Consider the following 16,778-nt stretch of genomic DNA (forward strand, 5'->3'; position numbering starts at 1 on the left):
TACGGGGGCAACACTGAGGGTTGCGATCTGTTGCCGGACACGGAAAAAGACAAAAAATAAAAATAAAAATTAAAAAAAAAAAATAGAAAAGACAGGTTATAATGCAAGTATAAAAAGATGCCTTCTGAAATTAAAAACAACAACAAATTTTAAATTTGCATATAAAAAACTAATATATACAAGTGTGTTTGTGTGAATATATATGTCAATAGTGGTTTTGTATGGGTAGATTAATACTTTTTTATACTTAAAATACTTTCCATTATTTTCTAAAATGAACATGTACTTCTTTGATAAAAAGCACGCTACACTCCAACCAAAACAAAAAAAATTAACATTCAACTTTCTTTAAGGAAAGACTTGGAAGGATCTTGGATGGAGGATGGATGGAATTGAAGAAAAGAAAAGGGTTGAATCTATTAAATATTCAAATCTACTGCTATGAACAGAAATGCAAACTCAATCAAGGAGAATGCTTTTGGAGGAATAAGAAAAGTTTGCTTGTGGTAAGGAAGTCCTTGGAAGCCATTAGGACCTTCAAGTGAACGAGCCTGGGTCCTAACTAGTCCTTCTTATGTAGTTCCAAGATGAAAAAGAGTACACTGACAGGAGCTTGCCTTGGGCTGAGAATGGGAGCCCGGGCTAGGGTGAGTAGATAAATGCCCTGGTGAGCCCAGGCATGACCAGCACAGACTGTGATACTCAGGATGGCAAGAGAACAGGGACATGGATGAAACAGGGCAACTTTAGTTTCCTTTGTTTTACTCAAACTTCTCAGTGCATGCTCCAAATTACACTAGCTTTTGAATCAGTAATCACTTTCCCAAGGAAAATACTCCAAAAGTAAGGCCATAAATGTCCCCATCTCATTTTGTGAACACCCTGGAATCACCTCAGTGCTGTACCTCACCAGAGGATCTCTGCTCTCCTCCCCCACAAGCCTGTAATTCATGAATGTGCAGTTTCCTAAATCTTTTCCTAGCTCTCAGTGCTACTTCAGTGTAGCCTCAGGCCATTGCTATCTGCTCTATTTCCAAAGGTTCTAATCGTCTCCATACTTCCCTTTCCCTTTCTCCTCCTGTCTTTAAAAAAACCCAACAATTTAAGGACAGGCACTCATCTCCCTACAGGGTTTTCTGCTTTCATAAAGTTTAACAGTTCACCAAATGGGTGCCATCCTGATTTTCCTCTTAACACAATCTTGCAACGTCAGTGCTGTTTAGCTGGGTTGAATATGCCTTTAGAATTAATTTTTCTGTCCCCCAATGTCATTGAACTATGGTGCCCAGTAATGGATTCATATATTTAGAACGAAGATTTTTCCTTACTTGGTCACTATATTTTTTCTAAATGGGCACCATTTTTCTAAATGAGATGCCATTCATTCATTCATTCATTCATTTTTATTTTCAGAATAATTAGCATATTCAACATTATACAATGTAATCATTTTTTTGTGGCCTTTTATCATGGAGTGTGAATAACAGGAAGACAGTCATTACCCACATATCCCTGAAATGATGGAAGACAGAGCCAATCTCTGCATCAAGGAGTATAATTTCTCCCCATGTTGGTTTTCCTCTGTGGACTTGTCAGGAATGGGGGTATTTGTCTGAGTATAATAATGCAGGTAAAAGGGGGTTAACTGATATGTCAAGTATGGAAAATTTGGTTTTGCCTCATTTGACCAATCACACATCACCAACACCAAAACAGAAAGCCAACAGAAGTGTATAAAGGTCTGTTATTCCAGACCAAGAGCCAAGCAGTCTCACTTACCTCTAGTGTAGTTAATACAATCTTCTCAACTGAAGAAAAATAAGCCTCCCACAAGAATTGTGTCTGCTGTCTAAGTGCTAGGATTTTATCCTGATGAATAGACCTGATTGTAGAAGGAATCTGTAATACAAGGTGAACACATAGTAATTATAACTGTAAAACAAAAAGAGGCATTTGATTAAGACAACCCAACTGGGTTGGGCTTTTATTCTTCACAGCATTTAACTTCCAGTACACAGATCTGCTAAAACTCACCAACCCCTAATTTGAAATGCCCCTCAGAAGTGTCAGGTACAAACAGCACTAGCTGGGAATCAGCCTCAATGAATGCATGAAAGTTACAGTCCACCTCTAAGATTCAGTAGAAGCTTATCAGTTAACTTAGGGTGTTCCTATACTCACAAATGCTTTTTCCTCCTCTCATGGTCCCAGAAATTCTTGATCGTGCACACAAACAACCAAATTTTATAGAGAAGGGGCTCCATGCCTTGGGAAAAGGCCAAAGGACTTTATCCCAAGCACTTCTAAAATCTGCCACCCTGGGAACTACAGAACATCTACAAAAGGACTTTCTAGAAGATGTCTACGAGCCTCCCCCATCCAACCTAAAGCTGGGTTGGTCATTTCTATGTACACATACCTCCTACCTTACTCTTTATGACTTTCTGCTCCCTAACTCTCTTTTTGGCTCCAGCCTTTAATCTAACTGGAATTCTCAAACATCATATATGTTTAGCCATCACTACTCTCTACCAGGCTATACAATGCTAAAGGAAGAATCTATGTTCTGTCCATCCTCCTACAAATTTTAAGGCTAGAAGAGTGGCTTTTATGTAGTAGTTATTCAGGAAATATGAGCTGAATTGAACATGCCATCTGAAGCCACCAAAGGGATACCATTATTTTTAACAGCAGAATGGCTTAATTGTTAAGCACAGGGGCACAGGAGTCAGACAGACCAAGGTGAGTTTCTTGGCTCTGTCATTTACTTGCTGTGTTTCCTTAGACAAGTTACTTCACCTCTCAAATACTCAATTTCCTTAGTTATAAAATGAGGATATAATATTAATATCATAAAGTTGTAATGAAGATTATGTAAGTGCTTAGCACAGTGCCTAAAACATGGTAAGCTTAATTAATATAGCTTATTATTACTACTATTATTATTATTGACTTAGGGTGATGCTTTTCAAAATTGGACCAATTGCTTAATGTCTGCATGTGAACTTGTCTGGGTCTGGGACTCTGAGATGTACTTCCTAGGTTTCTGGTAAGTTTTCTGGGCTTGCTCCCTATTTTTGCCTATAGTTCAAGGTCTATTTCATTTATGGAGCTATACTCTTAGGGGAGATTCCTTGTGATTAGCAACTGCCCTTTTGTGTTCACCTCTTTCTGCATGCTTGCCTCCCTAATGCATGACTAATCAGACAGACATGGGAGCCTGGGCTGAAGGAAGAATGCTCTGTTAGCTGCTTTAATAGGAAAGTTACCCATGGCATTTGACTAATATGATAACTGAGCTTCCATTGGAAGGAAAGGAGATGGTAACACATTTTTTGATTCAAGAGATTCCCCTCAGGAGGAGCAATGCAACTGGTTCACAATAAGAACAGAAGGAAAAGCTCACTTGCTTTGGCAATGTCCAAAACCAAAACTAAATCTGTGCCTCAGAGTGTATATCTGTATTCACATACTGAAGAAATACGGAGGCGGCAGGTAAAGGAGAAACACTGACAGGCAAACGTTAGCCTGAAATCAGAGCTCAAGGTCAAATGGAAATAAAATATCCTTGGAGAAGGTAGAGAAACCATTCATATCTTGGATCCTTGATAAGTCAAAGAAAATTCATTTTTATTTACTGATTGAGAAAACTAATTAGATTGCCAAAGAAAGATTAGAAAGAAATTATCATGCTCAGTTTTCATAATCATGCCCTCTTTCAAATGTCAATGGTATTTTCTAAGAGTTATACATGTTGGCATCACTGTTTTATCATGGTCACGAGGAACCAGTTCATTAGTAAAACGCCTAAGCTGTCATTGCTATGTGGTGTCCAGAAAATTGGATCTGTTGTGGTTATGAAAGGAGAAAAGGATATCTCAGATTTAACTACCAATATACCCCCCTTCTCTGATATAGCTGCATCTTGATCTTACTGCATCAAGTGCAGTGTATTCCATCGGTTTGTACCTGTGATGCAAGTGTCTGACAGCACTCTGTAATGTGCTCTGAAAGACAATTCCAATTGATTGAAAAGATAGAGTTTGAAGTTTTAATGGCATTTGGCTATTGGTTATTAATCTGCTTGTCCTAAGGGACAAGTATGAGTGATAAATTAATTCTAATTTGGCCGGATTGTTTTGGAAGTTGTAGAACTCAATAGTCTTAATAAAAGGTCATGTGTGGTAACAAAACTAATGGCATCTACCAAAATAGATAGAGGAAAGCCACATTAAGCTCTCTTGGTGACATGACGACAAGAATATATGCAAATAAAAACATCTGAGCTGTTCTAAAACAGGAAATGAAAAATTGTAACATAACAACATTTCCCAGAGCAGACATTTGGGCTTGGTGCCAACTCCTTAAAGCCATGTTAATGACAGTACAGTCACTGTTCAATATGGAGGCAGCTGTGCAAAGAACTGCATATGAGAGGGAAAAATACCAGCAAATTTGGGTGGGTAGGTTGCGGGGATAAAGTCTTCAGTGTCAAGCAAAAACTTGCTTCAGAAAGTGAAATACCTATCAACTTTGGTGAAATGGTAGAAATTGGACAACTACAACTTAGTATCCTGAAGTGCTCTCCATCCCAAAGATGAACTCTCAACTTGTTCACATCAAATTCATGGGGGCATTGGTACATAAAGGAATAACTTATGGCTAATGTTTTTTTTCTTTTATTTTGCAAATTTCCTTTAATGAGTATGTATTAGTTCAAAAGAAAAATTAAAGGAAGGAAAAAGGCAACATGGAAAAGCACCACATACATCACTTTGGCCTTTCATTAGTAAATGATTTAGGCATACACTAACTCTGTGTGGGAAACTCTTCCTCAGCATTTCTGCAAGAATTTCCTTAAGGAATCATAATGGGGAATCGTGGCCATAAATGTGGCCCTTTCACAAAAACTCCAGACCTCTTTCTCAGCAAACACCTAAGAAACTAAGTTGTATTTAGGGCAGAGTGAGTTCTCATCGGTGAACAGATTCTGCCATACTCCACAGCACTTATTCCTCTTTTGTTTCTGCCATCTCAGGGTCCACCGAGATCACAGACCTGAGTACCAGACAAAAGGAATGTTTCGGGAGCTGTGGTCAACTTGGTTTGCTTAACCCCTCACCCCCTTAGTTACAAGATATTTCACCTGTTATTTTAGGGCGAGCACTGCATTCCTTCACCAGTCAGCTAAAAGACTTGGCCAGCAGCACAGAACTAAAGTCAACAACAGAGTTCAAAACTCAATTTTATGGATATTTAAAAGAAAAAAAAAAAAGGAAGGACATTTAAAAAGATCATTCTACAAATATTTTTGGTGGTTCAAAGAAAAAGTGTACGATGCTATGGGAAAAAAAAAAAAAAAAAAAGGGACCAAAATATTCTCTAATTTCAGGAGGAAAATACATGAAAATTTATGTTGAACCTAAACCATTATTGCACAAAAGGGCTTTAAAAATTCTTAATGACCATTCTTGCCCTTGAATTCCTCTGTGAGTATTGTATCCCCTCTCCCTAGATTGCTCTTGAGCAGTTCAAACTTTTATTAGGGGCTGTTCTTTTAAATATACATTCTAAAGATAACACTTGCTCAGGCCCCCAGACTGGATCATTTGAGTAATGATAACACTAATTATAAGAACCAACCCTAGAGACCTCTCTCTTTCTGAAAATTAATCCAAGGGCCAATTCAGAAACAGTAGAAAGGAATATGAAATAGCAGGGTGGTATAAAAACTCTCTGGGATCAATTCTACAAATTCTGGTTACTGAGGGGGGTGGAGAACCACCTCTTCTCACCATCAAAGCTCATGTTCTCTACCTGCAACTTCTCTTTTTCCAGATACATTCCATGCACCTGGGAAGACTTTGTGTTGGAAAGTGAACAATGTCATATTAAATGACTTCATATTCACCATGACACAGGCAATTTTCTCCTGATAAAATTTCTTTTATAGAGTTGACCTTTTGGATTCATCTTCCTTGAAAGTTTGGATGGGGGCAGCAATAATCCGCTGATCTGTTGAAGGCCACAGCCCCTCCCTTACCTGTAATAACAATCTCTCATCGCCTATGACGGCAGCTTGGTTCCAATTAATCACTTCAGAGAATGGCAACTCCCATCCATTGCTGAGCATCACAGGGACGCAGGCGGCCTGAGCAAAGAAGGGGACTTCATGAGTGTGAGGAAAGCCGACAGGAGGGGCCCTTCCAATCAAGGGTGAAATCAGTATAAATTCAATTACTGGCATTTCTTATACTGCATGGATTCTGGACTGCTTAGGCCAGAGGGAAAGTAAGGTTTTATGAGTTATAAAGCCACATGAAGGTTGTATATATCCGGATTAGATCCTCATATTTGCAAGTCTTGCCATAGAATGCTAAACCACATTTTTATTCTAGTGCGTGTTTTGTCTGGCCTTACTTTCATGGAGACAATTGGCCTTGGAGAAGTTTTATTGACGTAGCAAAAGCTTTCACCAACAAAATCCGAGCATAAAACCAACCTTGAATATAAATGGTTTTGTCAATGTAACTGCCACAAGTCTACTTGTAAAGTGGCTTACCTCAATGTCATGAGCAACAAAGAGCAGAATGGGACCCAGTATTCCTATGCAGCATTTTGTGGACTGAACTATTACAGGATGGTCACCTTTCCCCTTCTTTGCAAGCATCTTAACGAGAACCTTGTTCTCTTCAGTGCAGAGTGATCCAAACCATAGTCACACTGATGTCCTGTCTACACTGATCTAACTGTCAGCTGGTTCCAAATAACTCATAATCCTAACCTTATGTTGCTCCATGCAACATCCCAGGAGGTTTTAAGAACATTAGCAATGGCATGCTTCACAGAACACACAGAGCATATAGGAAAAACTTTCAGGAGAAAGAAGCTCTTCTGTCAGAGGACATGACAGAATGATTTGCAGTTAGGATGGCAGAGGCAGGAAATTATGAACAACTATGTGCAACGAAAGTACAGATTCAGGCAAGGTGCAGAGCACAGAGAAGGAAAGAACGTAGCACCAAAAAAATGAGAATGGAGGACCAGAGAGGTTGAGAGCATCCTTCCTCTTTGCAATCAAAGAAGGGTGGTTGCAACTTGCAGGTAGGAAATGTGGACTCATCTGTCTCAGCAGGAGGCGTCTCAACAGGCCAAGTGAGTAGCACCACCCTGCTGGACATCACTCTCAGAATTTAGAGGAACTGAGAGACCACCAAGTTGGAAACAGAAGAGACAATTTTGATTTTGGGGAGTACCACCCAAAAACCATTTTCATTGCTCTTGAGATTGTCTTCCAGGGAAAGGGCAAGGCCCCTTTGAAGAGCCCAGCTAGTCTGCTTGGCAGGTCAGCTTGGCAATCAGGTCCGCCTTTTGTTAGCAAACCTGTCCCTAAAGAACCCACCTTCCCCAGTGGCAAAACCATTTAATCTTCTCATGTCCAAAGGCAGTGAGTAAATCCTTCCCCCCCCCTCCCACTTTTCAAAAATGCTTTACATTTTCTTGGGAAAATTTTCAGATCCTCAAGGGAAACCACACTTGTGTTTAGCAATCCCAGGAGAGGTGATGAGGTTAAACCCACCCAGTCTGACTTCAGTCCTCAGCCCTATATGCTGGGGAGGGTTCAGGGTCTCTTACCTGCAAAGCCTCCAGGAATCTGAAGGACCCAAGCCTGCGACCACGAGGAACCAGACAGAAAGTGGCATTGTGCAGCATTTCCCGATAATCATACCTAAAAAAAAAAGGAGGAGCAATCAGCAAAGGAAGGCCCCTTAGGAATGGAGGGATAATTGAGCATTGGCGGGTGCACACATGCATGAATTTACCCAGAGCAGTTCAGGAAAGCCACAGGCTCTCACTTTTCCATTTTGAGGGAGGGGGGTTGTTGCATGAAGGAAAGTGAGTGTGAACCATCACGTTGGACAAAGCAATTAGGGTCTCATTTGCAAACAATACATAAAAAGACAAGTCTGATGGTCTCCGTAACAATTTGGCATGCCCAGCCTTCACTTCCAAAATCAGATCTTTGAGTCTTAATAAAATATGTTGCCCCCAAAGGCTTACAAAAGAAAAAAAAAAATCCCTGCTGTTTCTTCTTCTCCTTCTTTAACACCCTGTCATTCAGCACAACTAAAACTGTCCTTTTTCCCACCCTCCAAAAACATGCTTTAAAAACCACTCAAGAAACCTTTATCACATGCACAAAACGACATTTGTTTTCTCCTTCAGGCTGGAGTTCCCACAGTTAACCAAGAACATTAAGTTACCTGAGACAGATATCCCTGTATGAAAGTGGCTGATATGACTTACAGGAGAAAGAGATAGGAGGAGGTAAGGTAGAGGGAAGCTAGCCTACGAAATGGGGAAAGAGACTAACCAGAAAAGGAAACAAGCCAAAGTAATAGGGGGTATGGGAAATTGGGCTATAGAAGAGATGTTTGTTTCTTTTACTAAAATACCATTTAATGGCATTGCACTGTTTTAGCATTTTGAGAAAATACAAACTATAACAAGTGTCACCTGTCTCTTTATGCCACTGAAGTTTAGGAAAGATAAAAAGCATTTCATTCTGTTTAAGACTGTCACTTTAAGAGTGATTACCACAAAAACATTCCTAAACATGGAGTTTCAAGTTCATTATGAGTTTAAGAAAACTTATGAAACTAGAGATGGCTCGTGTCCTGTGAAGGCCCCGATTCTCAGAGCCAAGATGAAATCACTCTCATTTTTCAAGAGCTTCCAATGCTGAGCAGACAGGTGTGACTTTGACAGTAGCATATGTCACCAGCATTTTCTGACTCTAATAGTCTAATTTAATCATAGCCTGAAGGCACCGGATTCTTCCCTCTTCTTTTTGAGATATTGATATATACATTTATATTTTTAAAGTCCACATCTATTTTTATATTCTCATACAAATGAGGCATATGGGAGTAAGCCAATTTTCAATTATAAACCCATCATTAAGAAAAGACATCATGCAAAGGACCATTTGCTTAAACAAGCGTGTACAACTAATTTGCACAAGAAAAGGTCATCGTGAATGGATTAAGATTATCTCCATTGAGAGTAAAATAAGAAATCCTTACTGCATTAATTAAACCACAAAATAGACTTCAAAGCAAAAAAGAATTTTTAAGAAGGCTCAAATTTAGCTAAATAAAAAAATATTAAATTATGATGGCAATGACCTTTCCTCACCAAACATGGGAAAATAATTGACAAGTATCTTCAAGTTCAAATGTTGACAATGTCTGAATCACTATCTAATAGATGAAGAGGAGGGAAATGTGTACACACACATGCACACACACAAATATGTGTATGAAGTTTAAACTGATTTTTTTTAAATATAAAAAGGTTGAACACACTTCAGACTACAGCAAGGTTTAATAAACTCCCAGAATAGAAACCCCTGAGGGACTAGCACAGAAGGTCCTACATCCTCATCATTAGGCTGCTTAAAATGTAAAGCCCTATTAATGTTCTGGATTGTTACAAGTTTCAAAGTTGCCAGCTGCAGAATTTACTTCAGGGAATAGGGGGAGGGAGAGAAAGCGCAGAAAACTTATAAGAAAAATTTAAATGATGGTTATACTAGGGTGCTGACTTTTAAATGGTTGTATAGAAGTATTATTTGCTGATGTAGCAAATAAAGTTGACATGATTGAAGCTTATAATCATTCACATAATAGGTAACATGAGATGTAGGAAAAGCACCCTTGCAGCAGTCAGGAATTCAGTAGGTAGCTGTGAGACTATGAACAAAATACATAAGCTTTCTGGCCCTCAGTTTCCTCATCTGCAACATGAGCCAGTTGGGCTAGATGACTAACAGTTCAGTTTTAATATTCCATTATTCTTCACATTATTATTTTTAGCTAAGAAAGAGGAATGTCCTTTGGGAATATCCTACTGCTGCAAAGGTTTCCATAACCATTGTGTGTGTGTGTGTGTGTGTGTGTGTGTATTTATATATAGATTTCTGCTCATATATACAATTATATATCTAATGTGTGTGTATTCACATAGACACAAAGACATATGCCAAACCTGTATACACATAACAATAATTCTCATTCAGATTTATAAGCATGCTCAGCCCATGAACCAGCCTTTCTTTTGGGCTCTATGGACAGTAAGCCTACTTACTTTAGTGTGTTCTACCTAAAAGTGCAGCAGACAGTGGTTCTAGTTGGGTCACGTGCTTGGTACCCTCCTCCCACTCAGCCCATGTTGACGCTCTCTCACCCCCCATATCTACCTTCTAGTGTCATTCTTCCAAAAAATACTATGTCTCAGACACTGTCCCATTGCTACAGATGTAGTCCAGAGAAGACCTTCCCTAGTTGCTATATCTACCAAAGAACCACTTGCCAACTAGAAAGCACTGGTGAGATGAGAACTTAAGACATAAAATCTCCTGTGGGTATTTGCATTACTAGAGGAAATTACAGAAGGCTGGCCTTCCAAAATGACACATAAAGAGCTCTGTGGACACTCTCCCCAATGAAAAAACAATTTAACTAGTAAAAATTATAAAACCATTTGTTTAAAATTTCTGGAAATTGTCTTAAGGGCATAATAACAAATAGAGAAATAATTGTTCAAGAAAAATCTACCAAATCTGGGCAAAAACTGTAAGAGTGTGGCATTTGACCTGCTCCTCGACCAGCTCTGTCTTGTAGAAGCTCTACCCCAGGCAAGTGCAGTCAAGAATACTAGGCTACCTCTCTCTAGTTCCCAATAAGGAAGTGAAAAAGAACCCACAGAAAGAGAGAAAATATTTGCAAGTTATATATCTGATAAGGAAATTTTATCTAGAATATGTAAAAAAAACTCTTCTGACTCGACAATAAAAAGACAAATAATCCAACTAAAAAACCAACTAAGTATTTGAATAGACATTTTTTTTTCCGAAGAAAATATACAAACTGCCAATATGCACATGAAAAGATACCCAACATCATTAGTTATTAGGAACAGGCAAATCAAAACTACAAGGAGATACCACTTTACATCCACTACGTATAGCCAAAAGGACAGATAAGAGAGAATAAGAGCTCATGAAGGTGTGGAGAAGTTAGGACCCTTCATATATTGCTTGTACAAAGGTAAAATGGTATAGCCAGTTTGGAAAATAATTTGGACGTTCCTTTTCAAACTAAAAATGGACTTACCATACAACCCAGCCATTCCATTCTTGGGCATGTATCCCAGAGAAATAAAACCTTATTTTTGTGCAGAAACTTGTCTATGAATGTTCATAGCAGTTCTGTCTGTAACAGCCCCAAAGTAAAAACTACGCAAATGTCCTTTGATGCATAAATGATGTAACAAATTGTGGTATATCCATAGCCTAGAATACCTCTCGGTAATAAAATGAAACATCTATAGATACGCACAACCTCAAGGAAATTATGCTAAGTGAAAAAGCCTACATTATTCCCTTTCTGTAGCATTAATGAAATAATATAATTATAGGAACGGAGAACAGTTATTGGTCACTATTGATTAGGGATAGGCGATAAAGACAGGAGACTTGACATGTCAAGTGAGGGGACAATCTTTTTAAGAGGACTAATTCTCCCCTTGCTTCAGTTGAGAAATGTAAATCGCACTAAAATCATACACAACTTCACTACTTAAAAGCAAAAGATAAACACATGATATCCTAAGCAAGCAGGTAAACTGATGAGGGAAACAACTAATCTTGGAGAATTTTCAGCTCTAATTAAAAAATGATTTTGTTACCCTTTTCAGATGGGCATTAAGTTCTCTGCTGATAATAATAACACAAAAGGGAGAAGAGTTTTCATAAATGACTGCAAAGAAAAATGCAATGAAAATGACATGACCCTGAATTTAACCTAGAAACCAATGCCACGGCCATAAATTTCTCCTTAACGTTGTGTTGAATACTGTATGGGATATACCTTATTTAAAATGGACCATGTAATAATGCACAATTGATGTCCTTCCCCTCCATGTGAAGCACATTTTTGCTGACAGCAATTCAGTGCAACTGGGGAAGGAAGGGGGTGCTGTGCAGCATAGTGGAGGGGTTCCCAGGGTGTGATCTCACGAACAGCAGCAACATCAGCACCACCTGGGAACTTGGTAGAAATGCCAATTCTCAGCCTCACCCAATCCTGCTGAATCAGAAGCTCTGGGGAAGGCCCAGAATTCTGTGTTTTAACAAGCCCTCCAGGTAATTATGATGCACCCTAAATTTTGAGAACCACTTGCATGGTTGTTAAGAGCTTAGTAATTAAAGGCTTAGTGGTTAAGCAGCTTTAGAAGCACCCGAACCTGGGTTCAAATTCCAACTTAGCTTTTTACAAGCTGAATAATCTTGGGAAAGTTATTTAACTTGTCTTAGTTTCCTGGTTGGCAAAATGGAATAATACTTATACTAGGAAGGTTAAACAATACATTTTAACTAAAGCATGGGCACATTATAAACAATCCATAAATGGTAGCTCTTCTTATTAGAGTTGAAGAGAGGCAACAGAATATCATGGAAAACACAGTCAATTTAAAGTTAGATATCTGGGTTGAAGAACTGGGGTTCTGGTTTCACCACTTCCTGTGTCCATTCAAACCATGCAAACCATTTTAACTCCTCTGAGCCTCAAAGTTGTGAAGATCAAATAAAATCATGTACCTGCAGTATAAATAGTAAATCACTATGCAAGTTATTAGGGTAAATTATATCGGAATGAGAGGAATAAAAACAAAAAATCTGGTAACAATTTTTTAAAAACCCAGATTCCCAAAGACAGAGCCAAGAGACATGTAGAACAGACCCTTTAAAGGAAAATGAAAACAGAAGCTGTGAATCACAATGGAGAGCAGCTTCTAATTGAAAGGATTTTGCTTTATTATCAAAAGCTCCATAGACGAGGGTATTGCTGGTGCTCTGCGCTCACACGATCCTCCTCTGGTTCCCACAATCTCTCTGCAGCATGCACATTTGCCACGTGAGCCTGCTTTTTGCCAACCAAAGAGGACAGGGGAGAAGCAAGTGATCCAGCCTCTCACCTCTGTGCTCACACTATTCCAGTCTCCCCAGGATGTTGTTACAATTTGTCTCAAGTATTTATAAAGTAACTTAACATCTACAGCTGATCTCTTCCCTCCAACCCCCATTCTCATAAGTAATCGATCTTTGCTTACACCCAGGTTTGATTCACATCCCTTACGAAGAAAAGAAAGAAAGAAAACAAAAACAACCTATGACTTCTGTAGTTCCATAAAGTGCACTGGGATGAGGAAAATAACATCCTTTGGGCACCTCATCTGCGCTTTTTTCATTCATGCAACAAACATTAGTTGAATGCCTACCCCGTGTCAGGCACCATTCACGGAGCTCACTGTCCAGTGAAAAGACAGATGCATTATCACATAATTATTATTCAGTGAGAGAAATGCTAGAATGGAGGCATGGGGTGGAGATGGGGGTTATACAGAGAAGAGAATGGCCACAAGTTGGCAGAGAGAAGCAGGGATATCAACGAGGGGAAGTGAACTTGAGCTAAGTGTTAAAGAAGAAGCAAGAGTGCCATGGCTGGGGCGTGGGGCCCCCGTGGGAGGCACTTACTCTGGCACGCATTATCTCACATAAGCCTCACTGCCCACGCGGGGTGGATGCAGTCATACCTGCCTTTCACAGGGAAGCAGAGAAAGTCAGATGCATCCTTGGAATCAAACATCCTGTCCAAACACACGGGGTCATAATCTCATATCATTTCTAAGCCCACCACCCCATCCCCACCCTAACACCTACTGATGTAAAGTTAAGAACTTTAAACTTAGACCAGGTGGTAATCGCTACCTGTGTGTATTAATGAATATGATATGTACCAGGTTTGCTTCCTACTTTAAAAAGGGTAGATGGCCATCTTGGTTCCTTCTCATGAAAAAGCACTCAGCAGCTAATATATAAAGGCAAGTGAAAAAAAAAAAAAGACAGCCACTAATGATAACAATTATAATAATAATAGCCTCCCCTTATTGTACATTTCCTGGGGGTGGGGTGCTGTGCCACACAATCTGTACTCTTTAGCATGTTTTATCTTTACAACCACTATGTGAAATAGGTGCTACTGTCCCCATTTTACAGATGATGGAATAAAGTAGCAAAGGTTTTGGGGGGTTTGGGCAAAGAGGGCAGAATCCACGATGCACTCCGTTGTCTCTCAAACCTTCCTAGAGGAAAGAATAATACAGTACCAGCAAGGTGAAAATGAGAGTTTTAATACATTGCACCCCGTGACATTAATCTCAGGGAGCTTCCTGAAAGGAGGTGAGGTTTTGCAGCACTGGCCTTTATACTTGGCAATAGCAAATTTCAAAACCATTCTGAGATGAATGCAATTCCAAGACACGTGGGTCTAAATTCTCAGGTTAGAAATAAAGCGTTTCTGAAAATGCTAAATAAAGGGCTACCTGAGTACAGAGGGAGAAGAGAAAGGATTAACAATAAAAGAGCCTACAGCAACAATGACCTTGGATGAATAAATGGGTCCAGAAGAGGCACCGCAGGCCCAATGGTGACAGGGAAGCCCGAGGTCATTATCTTACCATTAACCTTTCACTAGGTTCTGTGCTGCAAGGACTAGCCAAATGGAGCAAGGCCAGAATGGGTGAACCGAAGTGTGAGGAGACCAGGACAGGGGCAGGCAGCACAGAGTATCTGTCCTTGGACAGCAGCCCCTCCCCTGTGTCAGGCAGAGTTCCAGGAAGCGGGCTATGGAAGGGACACTTCTTCCCAAGACACCCCCTCTTTCCTTCCTCTACTTAACTTCCACTCCCACTACTGCCTGGAAGGAGCCTTCCCCGATCCCTCAAGTCTTGGCACCCCATGCTGTCTCTCTATTGCCCACTCTGTATTAAGTTGATGTTTTCTTGCCTTCCTTCCGTTGGATTCCAGGAGGCAAGACCTCGGTCCTACTTTCTGTTGACCCAGTACCTACCCCAGTGCCTGCCTGCCCTACAACAGGCACTCAGAAATGGATATTAAATGGATGGAAAGTATTCAGTGTCCATTGGTTTGCATTTAGAGTGCAGGGGCTGTGGGAGCAAGGAAGAGACAAAGATGCTAGCCCTTCATTATTACATCAATCCCTGCTTTAGGTAGTAACCGCATATCCAGCTCTGGATTATGCTGAGCCTTCTTGGGATGATTTTCTCTCCTGTGTCTAGGCGAAGCCCAACTTACTTAAGGGATGGCAAATAATGTCTTTATTTATTTTTGTCTTCCTTTTGTACCTTTTTTAACTCTTTCTCTGCCTTTATTTCTAAAGGCCTAGCGGCTTGTTAAAAATTTCATCTTTTCTCTGCACACTGATGAGGGTAGGAAATTTGTATTTAACCAGCCCTGATAAATAGCATTATTTGCAAATCAAGTTAGATGCATGCACAGCACTACTCAAACTGAACCTTCTTCTGGCTTTCCTCCATGTCTGAGCTGGAGGGAAAAAAAAAACTGTAGAACCTCCTCATGTTTCTGCAAAGACAAACACCACCTTGGTCTAACAGCAATGACTCCCCACCCGCAGAAGAAAACTGGGCTTAACCCAATGTTCCCACCACTTCTCGTCTTGATCCAAGACATTCTTTCCCACATGGTCAGCCTTGATCAGCTCTCGGATTAGGGGGATGTTTGGAATTCCTGCTGGGCTGCTCTTGTCGCCAGGGTAGACGCTACCAGAGGCTGTCCGGTGTCCTGCATTCTTTGTCAGTGCTTAAGCCCTTGTGTCTGGTCCGTGCACTTAAGTGATTATAAAATACCTGGAGAATCTAATTACAGTTCATGAAATGACAGCTGGTTCCACTAACCTCTCCCCCTGTTGCCATCACTGAGCTCCACCTGGTGACTTTGATGGTCAGGGCCAGCTTACTCCCAGCCTTTTGCACTGAACATGCAAACTAGACCTGAGAACTCTGTATAGGCTGAGATGGCACATCCTCAAGAAATTCTCAGACACCCAACATAATATAAAAAGTTGCAAGAAGCTAGCTCTCTATGAAAAGTTTAATCTTTCCTCTCTGGGTATGTGGATGTACAAATGTATAGATGCATGAGTGTCCACGGGACACAAAAATTTGTGTTAGCATTAAAGATCTGATGCCACATTTTGTTGATTTACTCAATCATCCTCACATGAAGGTTGGTCCTTAGGGATTGGGAAGGCTCAGAAGACTAGATTCTGCCATTTCCTTTGGCAGAGCACAACAGTGCCCTGGGGGAGACCGTCTGTGGAGCTGAGTCACCTCTCTCGCCTCCTCCAGCTGGCCATGCTTCCCACAGTCCCCTTGAGAAACAGCTAAGGAGCTGGCCAACAACTAGGTGGCCTCATTCTGGGAAGAGGCTGTGGGATAGAGAGAAAATTTAAGCATCTGACTGGGAAAAGGTGGACCAGTGGCCCTAAAGATGCCTTTGTGATCCAGTATTTGCTCACTGGGCAAATGAGCCTTGAGCAGCTCCTGTGTGCAAGGTTGCACTCTGAGCATGGGGGAAGCAAAGACACAAAAGCCCTCTAGGAGCTGCCACCCACTAATGACTTTTGTAACTCCATGGGAACCAGTGTCTCCCCATACCCCTCTTCCCTATATCTCCTTCATTCTACTTCTCCTTCAGATCTTAGCGTGAGCCAACCAACAAGAAGCGTACTCTGGTTCTTATCAGTTTTACTTTTTGTCTTTTTTTTTTTTCGGACCGGCAACGGATCGCAACCCTCAGTGTCGCGCCCGTACCGGACCAGGACCGGCAACGG

General features: G+C 40.4%; 1 protein-coding gene across 2 annotated transcripts in view; it reads right to left on the reverse strand.

Moving 5' to 3' along the window:
• Window positions 1-16,778, reverse strand: part of EXT1 (exostosin glycosyltransferase 1) — a 302,790-nt gene that overhangs the window by 28,835 nt on the left and 257,177 nt on the right. The window contains exons 2-4 of one of the 2 annotated variants that reach the window (XM_008573520.1): window positions 7,636-7,729; window positions 6,044-6,151; window positions 1,780-1,899 (exon numbers count right to left, since the gene is read on the reverse strand). In XM_008573520.1, coding sequence (XP_008571742.1) covers window positions 1,780-1,899; window positions 6,044-6,151; window positions 7,636-7,729 — 322 coding nt within the window. The remainder of the gene's footprint in view (window positions 1-1,779; window positions 1,900-6,043; window positions 6,152-7,635; window positions 7,730-16,778) is intronic. The other variant, XM_008573521.1, reaches the window with a different exon arrangement.

This window comes from Galeopterus variegatus, unplaced genomic scaffold, assembly GCF_000696425.1.
Source record: "Galeopterus variegatus unplaced genomic scaffold, G_variegatus-3.0.2 Scaffold928, whole genome shotgun sequence".
Lineage (NCBI taxonomy): Eukaryota > Metazoa > Chordata > Mammalia > Dermoptera > Cynocephalidae > Galeopterus > Galeopterus variegatus.